The sequence below is a fragment of the Hyla sarda genome, chromosome 6 (assembly GCF_029499605.1).
Source record: "Hyla sarda isolate aHylSar1 chromosome 6, aHylSar1.hap1, whole genome shotgun sequence".
NCBI classification, from domain to species: domain Eukaryota; kingdom Metazoa; phylum Chordata; class Amphibia; order Anura; family Hylidae; genus Hyla; species Hyla sarda.
This window is the reverse complement of record NC_079194.1, coordinates 257,457,139-257,477,503: the sequence shown is the minus strand read 5'-3', so window position 1 is coordinate 257,477,503 and position 20,365 is coordinate 257,457,139. Positions and strand designations below refer to the sequence as shown.

The 20,365-nt window shown below is 45.7% G+C and overlaps 1 protein-coding gene across 1 annotated transcript; it reads left to right on the top strand.

The window, feature by feature from the left end:
• Nucleotides 1-10,336: 10,336 nt before the first annotated feature.
• On the top strand, nucleotides 10,337-19,646 carry GPHA2 (glycoprotein hormone subunit alpha 2). Its single transcript, XM_056528476.1, has 3 exons — nucleotides 10,337-10,546; nucleotides 17,041-17,225; nucleotides 19,202-19,646. Exons 1-3 carry the CDS (start codon nucleotides 10,447-10,449, stop codon nucleotides 19,301-19,303), a joined length of 387 nt encoding a protein of 128 aa, XP_056384451.1. The 5' UTR covers nucleotides 10,337-10,446; the 3' UTR covers nucleotides 19,304-19,646.
• Nucleotides 19,647-20,365: the final 719 nt, after the last annotated feature.

The window sequence follows — 20,365 nt, the reverse complement described above, 5'->3', positions numbered from 1 at the left end:
AACGATTTTTTGGGTAAGACCCTTGTAGATAAATGTAGCAGAAAAACCAAAGGATCAGCGGGGACCATTACTCCCAGTACTGCATGGAATAATCTTTGCACCTGGGCCCAATAGGGGAGCATCACTGGACAAATCCAGAATATGTGAAATACTGTGCCCAAACCCACCCCACAACACCAGCATTGAGGAGGGATAGCGGGATTCAGCCTGTTAAGCAAAGCCGGGTATGATACCATCCCATGAGCATCTTATATTGTGTCTCTTTGTATTTAGTACAGATAGAAGCCTTTGAGGCTCGCTCCCTTATCAGCCACCATTGAGGGAGAGTGATAGAAGTGTTGAAATCCTCCTCCCAATGGCTCATATAACAATGGGAAGGGGGGGGAGCTATCCGGGGGGGACAATAAATAGGAGTATATACTGGTGAGCAAGCCCCTCGTCTGAGGGCCCCCCCTACACAACCTCTCAAAACCCGTTGGGAGGGAGATAATCAGTGAGCTCCATCTAGTAAGGAATTAATGACAAAGTTGTGTATAGTGGGCTTCTTCAGAGGCAGGGAGGTCCCAGTGAGCAGCCATGTGTTCAAAGGATGGGAACATATGAGTATGGGGGTCCACCACGTCAGCCCAACAGAAAAGGCCCCTAGCACCCATTCCCGAACCATTGCAGAGGTCATACCAGGCGGGAAGTCAGGATGATAGAGAAAAGATTGGAGAGGGGAGAAAGAAGAGAGAAGCCCAAAGCGCCTAAAACAATAGGTCCATACATATTGGGAGAATGATATCGGGCCTCGGAGAGGGCTTTCAGGGGAAGGGATCAGTACTGACCATAAGAAAGAGTTAAAATGGGTAGGGGTCAGCCATAATTTCTCCAACTCCATCCACTTACTGTATGCATGGTAAGTAGACCATGTTGCCAAGTGAGGCATATGAGCTGCCCAATAGTACTTGGTGACATCTGGGACACCGAGCCCTCCAAAAGACCTACTAACTAGCATCACCGACATTGGGAGGAGGTGCTGTCTACCATCCCATATGAACCCAAAAATCGCCGAAGGCAACATGGCCAGTGGGACCCGCACTGGCAGCGTCTCGAAAAAGTAAAAGCAACTTAGGAAGGATAGTCATCTTTACCGCCGCTATACGCCCGAAAAAAGAAACATACTGCGACCTCCATTTATCCATCAGGGCACGTAGCTCTCTAAAAAGGCAAGGGTAGTTAGCAGAGTAGAGAGAAGAGTAGCGAGGAGAGAGCGAAACACCTATATATGAGATAGCAGAGGGAGACCAACTAAAAGAGTAATCAGCCTGTAAGAGGGAGACCAACAAGGGAGGAAGGTTAAGCAGCATAGCTTCGTATTTAGAAAGGTTGACCTTATAGCCTGAAACAAGACCATAAACATGCAGTTGTTTAAATAAAGAAGGCAGAGACAGGAAAGGGTTAGTAAGAGTAAGCAAATGTCATCAGCAAAAAGGCAGATCTTGAAGTCCCTGCCATGAAGGGATCACCAGAGATGTTCAGATCCCCCCGGATCAGGGCAGCAAGGGGCTCTATGCACAATGCAAAAATCAAGGGGGATAACGGACACCCTTGCCGGCTACCATTACATAAGGTAAAGGTGGAAGAGGAGGCATGAGAAAGTTTGAGAGAGGCCGTGGGAGAGGAGTAGAGACCCTGCAGAGCAGTGAGGAAGTTTCCAGAGATGTCGAATTCTTGAAGGGTAGCAAACAAAAACCCAGCCTATCGAAAGCCTTCTCAGCGTCCAAACTCAAGATCAAAGCCTGCTCCGACCTCCAGTTAACCACATCTATAAGATTCACTACCCTCCACGTGTTATCACCGCCCTGCCGACAAGGGATAATCCCCACCTGGTCTTTATGGCTAAGGGAGGGCATAAAACGGCAGAGGCGGTTCGCTAAAAGTTTAGAAAACAACTTCAGGTCAGAACTCAGGAGGGCAATGGGTCTGTAGCCAGAGCAGTCATGGGGGTCCTTTCCAGGCTTGGGAATCAGGGTAATTAGAGAGTGAAGGAATGAAGGATTGCGGCATTCTCTCCCCCCCCCCCCCCCCCCCCCCCCCAAGAAGGAGTTAAATATAGTAGTATGCTCTCCAGGATCCGAAGGTAGCTGAGAAGGAGGAGAATAGATTTTAGAGTAGAAGTCAAAGAAGAGTTTAGAGACAGAATCAGGATGGTGTTGGAGGGTACCAGTGGAGTCCTTCAGGGCAGAGGGGGCCCGAGTGTCAGCACGATCCCAAAGGCGCCAAGCCAACATAGTGTGCGCCTTATTTCCTTTTTCATAGAAACGTTGCTTGGCATAGAGTATGGAGCGCCAATTCGCTCAACTGGGAGCTGGCCACGACCAGACGCCTCAGCACCAAAAGGGAGAGGACAGAAGGAGAGATTCCAAGTGAGAAATCAGAGTCCTAAGTTCCCGGGAGCGAGCCAAGGCATTACATTTAAGTCTAGAGCCCAAAGCGATACAGTGACCACGGACCACCGCCTTGTGGGCTTCCCACAAGCTCACCAGGGAGGAGACCGAGCCCTCGTTATTGGTAAAGTAGGTAGATATACTTGCCTGGATCGAGTCCCGGGAAGAGGAAGATTTAAGCAAAGAGTCATTGAGGCGCCAATGACAGCGGCGAGTGGAGGAAATGAAGGGAAAGAGAGAGAGAGAAAAACAGGGCTATGTTCAGACCAGGAAATAGGTTCCAGAGAAGCAGAGGAAAACATATGGACCATAGGAAGCTTACCAAAAAAGCAATCTATAGGGAGTGGAGCTTGTGTGGGTGAGAATAAAAGGTGAAAGAGCAATCAGTAGGGTGGTTAATGCGCCAGAGATCATAGAAGGCCGCTGAGCGAATCAAGTGACGAAAAAGCATAGATAGATGCAAAAGACAGACAAAACCGAACACAGGGAAAAAAACATTAGGGTAAGAGAACCGTAAACAAACCAATGGCTTAAAGGGTAGCTCCCACCATCCTATTTTTTTTTTTTTGCTAGCCCGTTCCCCCCCCCCTGCTACGGCACTAGCCCGTTCCACGCCCCCCCCCCCCCCCGCCCCGCCCCGCCCCGCATACCCCGTTCCCTCATTACACTTGCAGTTACTGCAGAGTTCGGCAGCGGCCGTGCAGGGACAGCGGCGACAACGAGGCGGCGGTGGCGATGTGCGGGAGGAGTGGCCTCCCAGCCAGTGGCCGGGTAGCCAATGCGCTCGCTCCCGCCTGTCTGATTGACAGGCAGGGAGCGAGTGCAGCCTTACTGAAAAAGGACTGATTGCCACTCCAAAATCAGTCCTTTTTCAGTAGCCGGTTTTTAAATGTAAATTAAACCTTTTTAATGAAAAAAATAATAATAAAAGTATATTAGAGATATGTTGTAGTACATAAGTACTATAACATATCAAAAAATAAAGTTGGTGACAGTGCCCATTTAAGAGCCAGAGAAGAGACCAAGGACCATGTAGGCAAAAATTAACACAGCATGAAGTATGAAACAATAACATTTCCAACATTGACGTGCCCTCGGGGGGAGAGTGGAAGAACGCACCGGAGGAGAACCACTCAGGAAACAAGAGGTCTGCCCAGAGGCCAGGCCAGAGTAAGCACCCTGCAACAATAACCCAAAGGGTAGCACATAAGCAGGCAAATAAGAGAGGTGATAAATGAGACTATCAATTAGCAACAGTGAGGAGGGAACAATTATCAGACAGTTCCGCCATGAGGCGTTGGGCCCAGCACTAAAGTCCCGGGGGTGTCAGGGGGGGTCGGGTCTGGGGCCACTGGAATTCGGTGAGGGCAAGGGCCGACCCGCCCTATGGCGCTTCTCATGGACAGGCTGCCACACAGGGGGCAGAAGGGGGAGGTGGGGGAGTGAGACCCCAGTCCTGGAGCTGTGGGACCCTGGAGGGCAAGAGCAGCACAAAATTCTGTCAGGTCTGCAAAGGTTCGCAGTACAGCAGAGCATCCATCCCGGTGAGTTTGGAGAGCAAACAGAAAGGTCCATCTGTAAGACACCTGGGCAGAGCGTAGGGCAGAAAGGAGAGGTTGCAGCATCCTCCGTTTGCGCAACATAATCCAAGAAAGGTCCTGAAACAGCTGGATGGGTACCCCAATTGAAATCAAAGTTCCAGAGAGAACGTGATTTAGCCATTATCCGCTCCTTCAGTTGGAAGTCCGCAACACAACAAATCACGTCCGGGGGGGGGGGGGGGGGGGGGCGGGGGGGTGGGGGGTTTCCATTGGAAGGGCGGGGGCAGAGAGCCCGGTGCACACGGTCCAGCTTAATCTTATGGGACGAATCTTATGGGACGGAGTGAGGCACGGGTTCCTTCTGCGGCGGAGAGACCCTCTCGGCATCGGGTAGGGAGCAGGGTGAAGCTGATGAAGCAAGTATTAGGCAGGAGCTCAGGACTACGCGGCCAATCTTCGCTCGCGGCAAGCCACACCCCGGATGTTTCTTTTTTTAAGGAAACATTTTAGTGGCCACATATGGGTTATTATGTAGTCGGTAAAAATTCTTACACAATTATTTTGTGCCTTATTATATATTAAACACAACATTCATTTTAAAATTCAGTGGGGTATGCCAGCATGTACGTGTCCCTAAAATAAATAAGGTGTGCAGTGTGTGTTTTCAACCTTAAAATTTAGTGATATTAATTATATAATTCATTTTTTTTCTATAATTAACATTAACATTAATGTAGTAGTTTTGTTTCATGATGCAGAACAAGAACAGTTGTTAAAGTTGGTGTTAATTTCCTTTTCTGGCGCGACCTATGCCGTTTCTGTAAGCCAGGTTTGGACCTGGAATACATATGCGACTTTTAAATGGAGATGCAACTTTTTTTTTCCATAAATACCGACTATCGCATTTGATAAATACTTGACCACTGCAAAGTAAAAAAATAAAAAAAATTACTACATGAGCAGATTTCAGAAATGTGCTTTGGAATAAGCAATAATCAAAGTCGTAGCATGTATAGAAAAGTCGCACGTGCGCAAGTATGTGCGACTTTTTTTACGCAAAAAAAATCTACTATGGAGCTTGATAAATCTACTTCTTAGTGTTTACAAAAGCCTTCTCCACTGACAAATGATGTCGGGGAAGAGAAGGATTGGACATGTTGGAGTTTAACTGCCCACCCCTTTTGTTCTCTGAGAGAGAAGCCACCAACAGAGATTCCTGGCAGCGGCTTACCCCTTTCCTAATTATTCACAACACCAAAACATTTGACCATCATGGTATACATTGAGGGGAACAACTCCAAAATTGTCTCTGACGTATAAATATGTTGAAATACAGGAAATACCTCCCATTGATGACACACATATATCTTGTTTGGTGGAAAGGGGATAAGCTCTTCATATATTTCTATTATATCATTAGAATAAAGGGTCAGCGTTTTACATTAGTCATATTAGACCATTGACATGCTTGTACACTTACCCCTGTAGTCTCTTGTTTATTGCACATGAATAATACTGACGTTGTTCCATACATCACTGATCTCATATACGGAATGTACTATACATTGTGCATCAAACAACATGCCAGATTTTCCAGTACAAATGGTGATGATGAATGAAATACCTTTTAGTGATTTCTAGTGATCATTTGGAGAGCCCCTAAGGGAAGGATAGGTGTGACAGAAAGGATGGAGGTGTGAGTCAGGTGTGGGTAGGTGTGTCCTAATACAATATACATAGGTGTATATATACTCTGGGATATGGAGAGTTTTCCTAACACTTCATAATCATCCATCACTCAGGTAAGACAATGTATTTTTTTATATGTTTAATAATAGAATTTTCTTCATTAAATTGCTGATCAAAAGTATACAGTACAAGCAGATGTGGCAGCATATGTTTGTTGTTTAGAATGGCTACCGTAAATTATAGGGTATTTTATATTCAGTAAATAAGTATTTTAATAATAGATTAGTTGTCAATTATTTCATTAATTAATCGATTAATCGGAAAAAACATAAAAAATGCCAAAAAAGGGGTTCAGCTGATTCCACTTGAAAAAATGATGTACAATGGCCATATTAAAATTTTCTAGCATGTCATGTGACCAAACAGCAGCAATTTTGGAGTTATTTTTTCTTTTATTTTTTTTTAACGTTTAGGCTGGTTTGCGGTAAAGGATCATTATTAATGATCCTGTACAGAAACCAGCGTAAATTTGATATTGCTACATGGGTAACTATCTGAACTATTAAAATAAAATGCTAATGAGTTACTAACATTTAATTTTAATAGTTCAGACAGTTAGCCATGCGGCAGTATCAGATATGTAAAAAAAAAAATGTTTTACTTTTTTTGTATAGCAGTAGAAAAGGGGGAGCAAATTTTATTGGTGGAGCGGTTTATTTAAATGGGCACTGTCACCAAATTTTTTTTTGATATGTTGTAGTACTTATGTACTACAACATATCTCTAATATACTTTTATTAATTTTTTTTCCATTAAAATGGTTTAATTTACATTTAAAAACCGGCCACTAGGGTCTCCCTCCTAGTGGCCAGCTGCAGCCTGGCATGACGTCACGCTTGAATTCGGACCGATGCCGGCCAGGCATCGGTCCGAATTCAGTCAGGCTGCGCTCGCTCCCTGCCTGTCAATCAGACAGGTGGGAGCGAGCGCTTTGAAGGAAGAGGATGCGCGCAGACTCCCTGGCCTCGCACACCAGCCCCGGCTCCAGGGGACAGATAAAAAATTATGCCGGGGGGCTTGCGGGCAGCGGGATGGGCGGCCATTACAGATACCGTGTTCACCTATACAGTATGCCTCCAGTTTCCCCACTACAACTCCCAGCATGCCCTGACAGCCAATAGCTTGAGGGACACTGAATAAGTGAACTAAGGGGGGGAGGGGGTTGAGCGGAGCGGGGGGCCAGTGGGGGTTGTGGGCTGCGCGGCGGGGAGGGGGTACACTAAATGGGTGAACTAAGAGGGGGGGAGGAGTGAGTTGAGCGGCGCGACGGGGCCAGGGTGGGGGGGGGGGGGGGGTTGCGGGCCTGCCCGGGGAGGCGGGGAGCGGAATGTGCGGCCAACACAGATATGGTATTCACCTATACAGTATGCCTCCAGTTGTTTCCCCACTACAACTCCCAGCATGCCCTGATGTCAAGGCAATAGATGTCAGGGCAAGCTGGGAGTTGCAGTGGGGAAACAGCTGGAGGTACACTGAATAGGTGAACTAAGGGCGTAAGTGTGCCCCCCCCCAGCAGGCATCAGTGACATCGTGCCTGCTGGGGAAGTCTGCCTGGTAGTGAGCACACTACCAGGCAGACAAAAGGCATTTTTAATGTTAAAAAAAAAAATTAAGGGGCAGGGAGGGGGTAAGGGATAGATGGGCAATAGGCAGGCACAGGGGAAAAAAAGGATGGTGGGAGCTATCCTTTAAATGTTTTGTTTTTTTTAGTTTTTTTTTTGTATAGCACTCCTATACACATGGGGGTATGTGCTGATTGCAGAGCATTGCACCCATGTCTGTGGTACAGACTCTGTAGTACTACAAACACTAGGATGCAATGCTCTGCACATACTACCATGTGTATAGCAGTGTATATGTACTACATACACACTGCTTTACCCATGGGGATATGTGCTTTACCCATGGGGGTATGTCTGTACTACAGACACAAGGGTGCAATGTTCTGCACATACCCCCATGGGTAAAGCAGTGTGCACTGCACACACTTTATTAAGTAGGGCCATTATATCCCCCCCCCCCCCCCCCCCCTCTGATGCTCCCTGTGCCATTATACCCCTCCCCCCTCTAATGACTCCTGTGTCATTATACCCCCCCTGATGCCCCCTGTGTCATTATATTTCCCCACCCCTCTGATGCCCCTCTTTCATTATATCCCCCCTCTGATGCCCCCTCTTTCATTATATTTCCCCCCTTGATGCCCTGTGTCATTATTCCCCTCCTCTGATGCCCCACGTGTCATGATATTTCAGCACAACCCCCTTCCCTCTCCTGTACCCCTTTATTACCAAACCTCCCCTCCTCTCTGATCCCCTGCTACCTGTACTCCGCCCCCATGTGCGCTCCGGCAGGCTCAGGGGCTCGGTGGTCATTGCTGTTACTGGACCACATCCTCGGTCCGGACAGAGGTGCGCACGATGAGTGACATCATCACAGGTGCCTATGCCGGGACACTGTCGTCCCTGCGCAGCTTGCTATAGGCTGCAGCGCATAGCTGCAGCCTATAGGAGTTTAGTTACAGGGCAAAACCAAAGCAGGGCTAAATGCGTGAAGACTTTACCTGCCCGGCGCCCGGAACTGCATGTCCCGGGCGTCGGGCAATACAATTTCCACAGTGACTCACTGTCACTTAGGCTGCTGCAGGATTTTCGCGACTCGTGCCTGACCGCAGCAGCCTCCTGGCTGCGGACAACGAATCGGGCGATTATTCTATAATGGGATTTGTCAACAACCAATCCAGTTATCGAATTTAAACAGTTTTATCGATTAATCGTTGAAGCTCTTGTACTGTTACATCTCTGCTTGCTGTCATTCACCAAAAACTTTCACTGTTTACTTAAAGGTGATCTATCCTAGTGATGCGATGGACACACAGGTATATGGTAACTGTATGGCCCCATCCACATCATGCTTTCAGTGTGTATCACTGGTATATATCAGAATACAGGAAAATTGTATTTAAAGAGTACCTGTCATCATCTAAACTTTCCTGGATCCCACTTCCCATCTATCCCTTTCTCTAACTATGCCTATCCCTGTGTTTATTGAGGTTTAAAAACGCTGTGGAAATACCTTTTTTTTATCCCTCTTCATTAGCTCAGGAGCACTGTCTTTCTGAGGGGTGGAAGGAGGCGGGTCCCGGCAGGTATGATGTCACATGAAGCCTGGCTGGGGCTCTGATTCTGCCAGTCTTCCTGTATGCTGCTCTCCCTCTGCAGCAGTGTTTCCCAACCAGGGAACCTCCAGCTGTTGCAAAACTACAACTCCCAGCATGCCCAGACAGCCAACAGCTGTCCGGGCATGCTGGGAGTTGTAGTTTTGCAACTGCTGGAGGCACTCTGGTTGGGAAACACTGCTCTGCAGTGTGCATACAGACTAAGTACAGAGGAGGGACAGCAGGCTGTCTCTCTCTCTCTCCTGTGTCTCTCTGCACTAAAAAGTCACTGCTGAGAACCAGGGGAAGTGGGGGCAATTACAGAGGCAGTGATTAAGATGAATGTCAGGGGGGGCACAGAGCAGGAGTGCAGTGAGATGATACAATGTATAAGATAACATGTGGTGAGGGGCAGGGAGGACACAGAGCAGGGGGAGGGGGAGGTGACTGGCTGTTATATGAGAGGTATGTGTAGGCTTGTAGCTCACAGGCTGGGAGCGAGTCCTGAGCTGAGAGCACTGACTTTCGGTGGAAGGACCAGAGCCCTTCAGCATTAGTCCTAAAAGCTGTACACTTACTATGAAAAGCATAGGATGCTGCTTGCAGACCAGGCATAGAAGAGTGACCCTAGTGGCCAAAAGTATAAAATGAAAAAACTGGTATAAATATTAATATTTTTTAATGAAGATATATTACAATATCTCTTCATTAATGATTATGAACAACATATTAAAAGTTTTTGTTGATGACAGGTACTCTTTAAATGTTTACCATTCATTCTTTAAGACAGGAATGCAGTCTACTAGACACTAGTAAACTACATTCTGTCAATGGGTGCACCACAGAATACATTGAAATCCTTTTTTTAATTGTGCCCCAGTCCAGAGTAGAAGCAAATCCCCATAACAAACCTCTTCTACCCTGTGCAGTTAACACAGAGTTACTGAAAATCATGAGTAATGTATAAGGAATAAATAAAATAATGATAATGAGGATAAGGAATAAATCGCACTCACCACTGAGATGTCCCAAAGAAACCGATCCTTTAATGCACAGATGGTAATAGCAGCCTGTTACAGAAGAAAAAACTTCATGAAGCGGGGAGTGAGAGCAGCTGCTCTCGAGACGCAGGGGTACACAGGTGGTGGCAACTAGTTTTGCGTCAGCCGACACTTCTTCCCTACCATATAGCAGCAGGTGTCCTCATCCTAGCAGTCTTGCTCCTAACCTGTGTTTACGGCTGTATCCGGCTTCGGTAGTGCCTGGACGCTATTAGTTGTTCTCTACAGTGTTTTAATAAATAAAATAACTTTACTATACAAAGAAAAACATCTGATTGCTGAAACCAGAATATCCATGTATATGGCCCCCAAGGGCACATCCAAGCTCAGCTCAGGTCCATATTTTACGTTGGCTCAATGTGGATATTAAGTCTCTGCATTGGTTGGTAGCATCCTTTTTATTTACTTTACTTTGATGTCTGTATTTGTCTACATGATCTTTATGGATTTTGCTCTTTAATGCTCTTTGCTCATTTAATGCTGTATTCATTGGCTTCACAGATATTTGCACCATGTCCCTTACTTCAGCCTCAGTTTTCTTCATGCTGGTTGTCTTGAGCTTGGAGGAGACAAAGAGCTTTGGTGCCACCACTCCAGGATGTCACCTCCATCGTGAGTGATCACTGTATATATTATAATAACAAATGCATACATATGGGGGGGGGGGGGGGGGGATGATAAACAATACTTGATACAGAGTGTAAGTTGGTGTAAAACACTGAAATAAGGATAATTATTTCTTTCTTTGTAGTTATTACATCACTTATTTAGAGCAACTGTATTATTTTTTCTCCATCTTAGGAAAAGTTCCATTACAGTAGCGCTATCCATGACAAGTGTACGTAGGCAAACTGTCACAATGGGAAGGCAACATATACACTGCTCAAAAAAATATACCTTTCTACATTAATGTAACAGAGGCCATTGCACCCTGAGCTGCGCTAGTTAGTTCATTAGGGTTATACAGCCATCTATATACACTGCTTGAAAAAATAAAGGGAACACTTAAACAACACAATGTAATTCCAAGTCAATGACACTTCTGTGAAATCACACTGTCCACTCAGGAAGCAACACTGATGACAATCAATTTCACATGCTGTTGTGCAAATGGAACAGATAACAGGTAGAAATTATAGGCAATTAGCAAGACACCCCCAATAAAGGAGTGGTTCTGCAGGTGGTGACCACAGACCACTTCTCAGTTCCTATGCTTCCTGGCTGATGTTTTGGCCACTTGTGAATGCTGGCGGTGCTTTTACTCTAGTGGTAGCATGAGACAGAGTCTATAACCCACACAAGTGGCTCAGGCAGTGCAGCTCATCCAGGATGGCACATCAATGCGAGCTGTGGCAAGAAGGTTTTTTTTTTTTGCATTCACTTTCAGGCAGTGGAAGAGAGAGGTGGTGTCTGGTAACTATAAAAGAAAGTATACTAAGCGATTGTCTGAGCTAGTGATTGTGTGTCTGTATACAAGTGAGTGTACGTATAAAATGGAGAGGGACTTAAAATTAAGGGACTTTAAATTCTGTGAGTTTGATTGTTTTTTTTTCTGTTAATTTTTGCAATCCCCAAATCTAGTATGGCCTCCATTTTGGAAAAGGCAGTCCAGTGTGCATCTTGCACAATGTAGGCAATCCTTGAACAGTTTGGGGGTGCATGTTGTTGTGTGAGATGTGTGCGAGTTGTTCATTTGGAAGCCCAGATCCTGGATCTAGAGGAGCAACTGGCAACACTGAGATGCATTGACAACTTGGAGAGGACTCTTCTGCTCACTGAGCAAGTACTCTCTGGGGTAGAGATGGGGGAGTATAGTGGGACGGAGGTGCAGAACAGTCAGGCAGCTAGCTGGGTTACAGTTGGAAAACGAAGTAGAGGGAAAAGTTTCAGGGAGGCTAGTCCTGATCTGGCACACCCCCAACAAGTTTGCCCGGTTGGTAGATGAGGGGGATGCCATTTCAGAGCTAGCAGAACTGCAGCAGGACTCTGCCTCTGACCGCCAGGGGGGTGTCTGCTCCAATAAGAAGGAAGGGAGGAGTACAGGGCAGGCCAGACAGGTACTGGTATTGGGGCACTCAATTATTAGAGGGACTGACAGGGCGATCTACCACAAAGACCGGGATCGCAGAACAGTGTGTTGTCTGCCTGGTGCACGAGTTCGGCACATCGCGGATCGGGGATCGGGTTGACAGGTTGCTGGGTTGGGGCTGGAGAGGATCCAGCAGTCATGTTACATATTGACACCAATGACAAAGTAAGAGGTAGGTGGAGTGTCCTAAAAAAAAATTTCAGGGACTTAGGCCACAAGCTTAAGGCAAAGACCTCCAAGGTAATATTTTCTAAAATATTATTGTACCACAAGCCACACCAGAGAGGCAGCGGGAGATTCAGGAAGTAAACAAGTGGCTCAGAAGCTGGTGTAGGAAGGAGGGGTTTGGGTTCATGGAGAACTGGGCTGACTTCGCTGTCGGTTGCCGGCTCTACCGTAGGGACCGCCTGCACTTCAATGGGGAGGGTGCAGCTGTGCTTGGGGAGAAGATGGCTAGAAGGGTGAAGGAGTGTTTAAACTAGAGACTGGGGGAAGGGAACCTACAACGTAGAGGGGGAAGATAGTGTAGATAGAGAGGGGGGACTTATTACTGTACCTGGGGGTGGAGCGGAGGGAGGGTTTAGAATAGTCAATAGGGATAGGCTTCAAGGGAGGAAAAAACATACACCTTTGAATTGCATGTTGACTAATGCCAGAAGTCTATCCAAAAGAACAGAGGAACTGGAGTGTTTGATGTCTGAGGAGAATTATGACATAGTGGGTATAACAGAGACTTGGTTGGACGATAACTGTGACTGGGCGGTCAACATACAGGGTTATAGTCTATTCAGGAAGGATCAGACAAAACAAAAAGGGGAGGGGTTTGTCTTTATGTGAAATCAAGTCTGAAGGCCGCACTGCGGGAGGATATATGGGGGATGATAATGTGGAGTCATTATGGGTAGAAATATATGGAGATAAAAATAAAAAAAATTCTGATAGGGGGTTTACTATAAGCCACCAAACATAATGGAAGAGGCAGAAGATCAATTACTGAGTACAGCTCTTTGTAGCTCAGTCCTATTTAAGTTGATGCAATTCCAAGCACAACCACAACAACATGTAGAGAGCTGTGCCAGGCAAACAGTAAACAGAGGCAGAATTTGTTGAAGAGCCACTGCCCTTTCAGTCAGCTGATTAAAGAGCAGTGGTACCAAGATTTGTATACCCTTTCCCCAACCTAATATTATTGAACTATCACAAGGCTTCAACATTAAAGGAAATCTGTCATCAGTGTCACCACATTAAAGGGGTACTCCGGTGCTTAGACATCTTATCCCCTATCCAAAGGATCTTGCACGCGGCAAGATCCTTGCACGCGGCACCCCGTTTGTAATCAGTCCCCGGAGCGTGTTCGCTCCGGGACTGATTACCGGCGACTACAGGGCGGGCGGCGTGTGACATCACGCCCCCGCCCTCGTGTGATGTCACGCTCTGGCCCTAAATGCAAGCCCGCTGTCACGCCCCCTCCCGTAGGCTTGCATTGAGGGGCGGAGCGAGACATCACACGGGGGCGGGACGTCACACGCCGCCTGCCCTGTAGTCGCCGATAATCAGTCCCGGAGCGAACACGCTCCGGGGACTGATTACAAATGGGGTGCCGCTTGCAAGATCACGGGGGTCCCTTGCGGCGGGACTCCCGCGATCAGGCATCTTATCCCCTATCCTTTGGATAGAGGATAAGATGTCTAAGCACCGGAGTACCACTTTAACCTGTCGGTACAGACAGGTAGTGCGAGCGACCCTGATCTGTTGGTCTGTTCTTCTGCTATTTTCCTCCGTTGTTTTAGTTCCAGAGCCGGCTTCAGCATGAGTGAAGCTTCCTGACCTCACCACTGCTGTTTCTCTGCTGGACCCCACTGCAACAGCAGCGGTGATGTCAGAAAGCTCCACCCATGCCCCAAGCTATATCCGGAACAAAAACAACGGAGGTAGCGAAAGAACGGGACCACAGATCTGGACAATCAAGTATGGTTATCATCAGTGTCACACGCACTGCCTGCCTGTACCCACACTGATGACAGATTTCCTTTAAAAGTACATGAAAACCTCTTTTTAGTAATAAACTAAAAATGTAATGCAATCTGTCAGCTCTATTTGCTTGAATGCTGTACAGGGATTTGTTTGTCAATCAAGGAGGGGCTGGGAGGTGAAGGCTAACGAGAAGGTGGGCCAGGCTGTGGCACTTTAGCAGTTTGGCCCGCCTACATTCTAAGAAATAGAAAGGAAGTTTAGTATTCACTATCAGTTTCAGGAAAGGTGCAGTTTGCATTCAATCCCTAAGAGCTATCCAATGTATCTTCAGCTCTCAACAGCAAACAGAACTGACAGATTCCCTTTTATGAATAGTCTAAAAATATTATGAAAGACAAATAAAACTATAACTAGTGACTGTTTCTTTAAAGGCGTACTCCAACACTGGTTTTCTTTATCCTATAGTGCCTGGGCTGCAAAAAACAGAAACAAACCTTAACTCACCTTTCTCCGTTTCCCCATTGCACCGCTAACGGTCTTTGGTCCTCTGGCCTGGTCTTCTTCCTGCTTCCGAATCAATGGTCGCAGCGATGTCCCACACCACAGACTGATAGAGGAAGGTGAGTTAAAGGAAATCTACCACCAGTGTCACCTGCACTAACCTGTTGGAACCGACAGGTAGTGCAGGTGAGACTGATGACAACGGTACTAACCTTGTCCCGGTCCGTGGCGGGGATCTCCTGTAATCTCTTCCGTTAGCTCCAGCTCCGGGCACCGACTTGGGGCATGGGCAGAGCTTAATGATGTCACCGCTGCTGTTCCCAGGAGAAAGCAGCAGCGGCTTGGGGCATGGGCAGAGCTTAGTGACATCACCTGACGTCATTAAGCTCTGCCCGTGACCCAAGCCAGTGCTCTGAGCTAACGGAGGAGATTACAGGAGACCCCTGCCAGGAACCGGTACAAGGTAAGTACCCTTGTCATCAGAGTCACCTGCACTACCTGTGCAGGTTTGTGCAGGTGACACTGGTGAAAGATTTCCTTTTAAGGTTTGTTTTTTTGGACGAGAGAGAAAGAGAAAAGGCGGGGCGCTCTCTGGTGTAGTATATTAGATATCAGAAGTGGTGTAGAAAAGGTACCCGCCACCACACCTATAGTGTCGTACTGACCTTCTGGGGTTGTGCAGTAGGATAGGCACAACTCTATGGTAGGTTTGGGGTAAATAAGTACAGTATACTGCTCGTGGCCCATTTATCCGTGACCTGCTGGAGGGTATGGAGTCAAACGTAAATAAATGCAAGCAAAGAAAAACTGGGGTTGGTCTCGAGCGCTGCTGTCGTCGTAGAGAAATATTTGACAATACCATCTGGTGCACAGGACTTTTTTTTATTGATAAAGGATGTTTAACATAGGACAACACATTTCAGCACGCTCTCGTGCCTTCTTCAGGTCCACAATAATTGTCTTATGGCATCCTGATAGGGATCCCTGTGTGGCAGCATACAGGGATTCCTGTCAGGATGCCATAAAGCAATTATTGTGGACCTGAGGAAGGCGCAAGAGTGCGCCGGAATGCGTTGTCCTGTTTTACACATCATTTATCAATAAAAAAGTCCTGTGTACCAGATGGCATTGTGAAATATCTCTATACGACGACAGCAGCATTCGAGACCAACCACAGTTTTTTTTTTGCTTGCGTTTATTTATTTATTTTTTTTGCAGCCCAGGCATGTTAGGATAAAGAAAAACAGTGCTGGAGTACTCCTTTAATGAACAATATATTAAATGCAGATTTGTACGCCAACACGTCATGTGACCTGTGACAAAACTGTCTTATTCCATTGACATTCCAACCCAATCATTGGCCTCAATGGGGGAGATTTATCAAAATCTGTGCAAAGGAAAAGTTGCCCAGTTGCCCATAGCAACCAATCAGACCGCTTCTTTCATTTTACAGAGGCATTGTTAAAAATGAAAGAAGCGAGCTGATTGGTTGCTATGGGCAACTTTTCCTCTGGACAGGTTTTGCTCTCCCCCAATGGTCCTGCGGAGGTTGCTAAATAGCAAGCCCTTTAAATGTTATGACATCTTGTACACTATAAGGCTAAGTTTCCACACAGGCTTTTTTCTAGCATTTTTTTGGAATACTGCCAAAGTTAAAAGTGGATCCAGTGGGAAAGGGAAGTATAAGTTCTTCCTTTATATTTCCCATTCCTTTTAAATACAATTCTGGCCAGTAAAAAACTGTGTGGAAACCTAACCTTTATTAGACTGTACTTGGTTAAAAACATACCTTATTTTTTTTTGCAGACTGCTTGGTCTCTGCCTCAGTCAGTTCTTTCAGGTGTTGTTTGTCTTTCTGTCTCTCTGTGGTCTCTCTTCTCTTTCCTCTTCCTTTTCTCTGTTTTGCTTTCCCTTTTTCTTCTATCCTCTCTCTCATCTTTTAAGCAGCGCCTTCTTACGGATGAGTAGTGCGTATATGGGGTGCTCGCTGTAGTTTGCATGAGTCTGTTTGTTCTCACCTTACTGCTATAGTTTGGTGACACCCTGTGAAGAGTTCTTCATTTGCTATATTTCTTTAAAGGGGTACTCCACTCCCCTAGTGTCCGGAACATTTTGTTCCGAACGCTGGGTGCGGGCTACTGGGTTGTGACGTCCCAACCACGCCCCCTTGTGATTTCACCCCATGCCCCCTCAATGCAAGTCTATTGAAGGGGGAGTGGTAGCCGCCACGCTCCCTCCCAGAGACTTGCATTGAGGGGGTGTGGCCGTGACATCACGACCCTCACAGCCCGCACCTAGCATTCAAAACAAAATGTTCCGGACATTGGAGTGCCCCTTTAAGGACACTATTCCTTTTTCTTTATGTTGATCCACTGCATACTTGGCTGCCTTTTTACTCTATTCACTTGCTGACCCACTGACCTTTGCCTTTATTGGCCTTTCTGGCCCGTGTATCTTCTTGCCTGTTTGCATTATACATGCTTTGTGGATGTTTAATTTGAAAAACAAAAACAAAAAACAAATTTTTTCTATTATATTACAGCATTTAATGTCACCATTAGAAGTGACCGTAAAGGAACTTGCAGAGGGACTCAAGTTATCAATGCATGTGTGGGACACTGTGAATCCAGCGCATTCCCATCCAAGTATTCAGTGCTGATGGCCAGTGGATACAAGCACAACATCACATCTGTATCACAATGCTGCACCATAAACAAACTACGGAAGGTAAGAGCCCACCACTGAAAAAGAAGGGAGAAAAGGAGGCCGCGGTATTAATAGTAAAGATATCGGCTTTCATTTCATCTGTTTCGTTGTCCTGGATTTTTGTCTTGTCAAAAATGTTGTTCATTTCAAGCATTTTTGACCATTTTCCTCCCAAACAAAAAGTATGTTTTTTTCAGTTTATTACATTTGCTTCAGACATTTGAGTCTTATAGCGAAGCCTATTCGAATACACTTTACACAGAGCATGTTGTATTAAAAAAAATAAAACAGACCCAAATAATACGACAAAACCAGAGAAAATAAACACCTTTTTTCTAATGTGTTTAATACGTTTTCATGTAACACTATGCAGAAAAGTTTTTTAATCAACTGGTGCCAGAAAGTTAAACAGATTTGTAAATTACTTCTATTAAAAAATCTTAATCCTTCTAGTACTTATTAGCTGCTGAATACTACAGAGGAAATTATTTTTTTTTTGGAACACAGTGCTCTCTGCTGACATCTCTGTCCATTTTAAGAACGGTCCAGAGTAGGAGAAAATCCCCATAGAAAACATATGCTGCTCTGGACAGTTCCTAAAATGGACAGAGATGTCAGCAGAGAGCACTGTGTTCCAAAAAGAAAAGATTTTCCTCTGTAGTATTCAGCAGATAAGTACTAGAAGGATTAAGATTTTTTAATAGAAGTAATTTACAAATCTGTTTAACTTTTTGGCACCATTTAAAAAAAAAAAAAAGTTTTCCACCGGAGTACCCCTATCTCAAGTGCAGTAATGATGGGTGTGTATGTACCACTGTTTTAAAATACTTAGCATAAGCCCATTTTTTTTTTCTTCTGATATGCAACAACGCCTCTCTTGTCCACAGGCTGTGTCTGGTAATGCTAATTAGCTTTATTTGTAGCAATTAATAGGCAGTCTTTTCTAATCATGTGTAACAGCTATAAAGCATTATATATATATATATATATATATATATATATACATACACCATATATACTCGAGTATAAGCCTAGTTTTCCAGCATGATTTTTCGTGCTGAAAACGCCCCCCTCGGCTTATACTCGAGTGCACTCTCCGCCTGTCTATCCCTTCTCAGTGGTCTTCAACCTGCGGACCTCCAGATGTTGCAAAACTACAGCTCCCAGCATGCCCGGACAGCCATCGGCAAGCTGGGAGTTGTAGTTTAGAAACATCTGGAGGTTCGCAGGTTGTAGACCACTGCGGCCTTCGTCATCATCCAGACCCCCCTTTAGTTTTCTACTCACCCCCCCTCGGTGGGAAGGAAGGGTGAGCTGGTCTGTGACATCCCTGCGCATGAACATCCCTGTGCGTCGTCGTCAAGGCAACATCACTAGTCCGGGGCTGGCCCGGAGCGGAGAAGAGGGCATCCCGGTGAAGATGGACAGCCTGGAATGACTAACCCTCTCCTCCGGATGGTCCCTGCAGCATAGATGGCCCAGACCAGCTCACCCTTCCTTCCCACCGAGGGGAGGTGAGTAGAAAACTAAAGGGGGGTCTGGATGATGATGAAGGCCTCAGTGGTCTTCAACCTGCGGACCTCCAGAGGTTTCAAAACTACAACTCCCAGCATGCCCGGACAGCCATCGGCTGTCCGGGCATGCTGGGAGTTGTAGTTTTGCAACATCTGGAGTTCCGCAGATGTTGAAGACCACTAATGAAGAGATTAACAGGCGGTGATGATGTATTTCCCACCCTAGGCTTATAGTCGAGTCAATAACTTTTCCTGGGTTTTTGGGTTGAAATTAGGGGTCCCGGCTTATATTCGGGTCGGCTTATACTCGAGTATATACTGTGTGTGTGTGTGTGTGTGTGTGTGTGTGTGTGTGTGTGTGTGTGTATATATATATATATATATATATATATATATATATATATATATATATATATGACCTCCCTACCCACACCCGGCCAAAAATAAATAAATGAAAGAAATACAATTATGTTTTATTTACAGGTGAAGGTTCGTCTGCTTTGTGGGGCATCTAGATGGGAAGAAATAGAGATCGGTTCAGCAGAGTCGTGCCAGTGTGCCACATGTCGCTTATCCCGATACTAAGTGCTTACAGGCACACATTGCTAGTAGAGGCGGGCTTCTATCCACCAGTAATGAATAAAAGTTTGTAGCAGTCATGCATTACTTTATAGTGGACTATACATGTTGCATAACACTACCACCGGGCACCGCCTCTTCATGCTGCCGCCCTCCATGCACTTTGCGTACTTTTATACAAGCTGTTACTAAAAAGGAGCTGTAAGCCACAGCAACCACATAACAGCTGTCATTTTATAATACAATCAGCTTTAGAATGATTCTAGTTATATCTCTTATTTATATTTAGTTTGTAACTTTATTTATAAAGAAATATAATTTGTTGAATTCGTGATTAGGTCAGATGTGAATGGGAATTATGTTCTATGATGTGTTATTATTTTATTTAAATATTTATAATAATTATGGTTCAATTGTTTTACAATAAAAACTATACATTTTATTTCTTGGCTTCTGTATTTTCTTTTATTGTCCACATTTAGGTTTTTTCCACTATTTAGACCACAATGAACATGTCAGTTTCTCAGAGCAGCTCATGACCATTACCCAGTGCCGTTCCCATGAAATGCTCATGAATTATAACACTGACTTATTCTACATAAACATATATGGGCAGTGTTGTCAAAAGTAGGGATCGCCCGATATTAATTTTTTTAGGGCAGATACCGATAAACTGTGACCTTTCAGGCTGATAGCCGATAACTTATACCGATATTCCGGTATAAGTTATCGGCTATTTACACCCCCCCACCCCCACAGAAGCCGCTACAGATCAATGATTTAAAGCGGGCACTTGATGTCCCTGGTTGGACTTGATGTCCCTGGTTGGACTTGATGTCCCTGGTTGGACTTGATGGACGTATGTCTTTTTTCAACCATACTAACTATGTAACTGCAGCGGCTTTTGCGGGGCCAGAGACCGCCGCCCGCTTCTCTCCCCGTCTGTCCTGGGATCCTCCCGAGTCCAACCACCGCCGCTGCCCCATGGCCTCCCCCATCCCCGGTTTTATAATTGCCTGTTCCTGGGGTCACACGTGACTCCCTGACGAAGCGGGTAGCAAAACGGCG

Bases quoted from the DNA above. Each gene is read 5' to 3' on its own strand.
- GPHA2 (XM_056528476.1), top strand. From the start codon at position 10,447: ATGTCCCTTACTTCAGCCTCAGTTTTCTTCATGCTGGTTGTCTTGAGC. The intron at 10,547-17,040 runs GTGAGTGATCAC...ATTATATTACAG, and splicing joins TCCAGGATGTCACCTCCATC to CATTTAATGTCACCATTAGA. The intron at 17,226-19,201 runs GTAAGAGCCCAC...TTTTATTTACAG, and splicing joins CCATAAACAAACTACGGAAG to GTGAAGGTTCGTCTGCTTTG.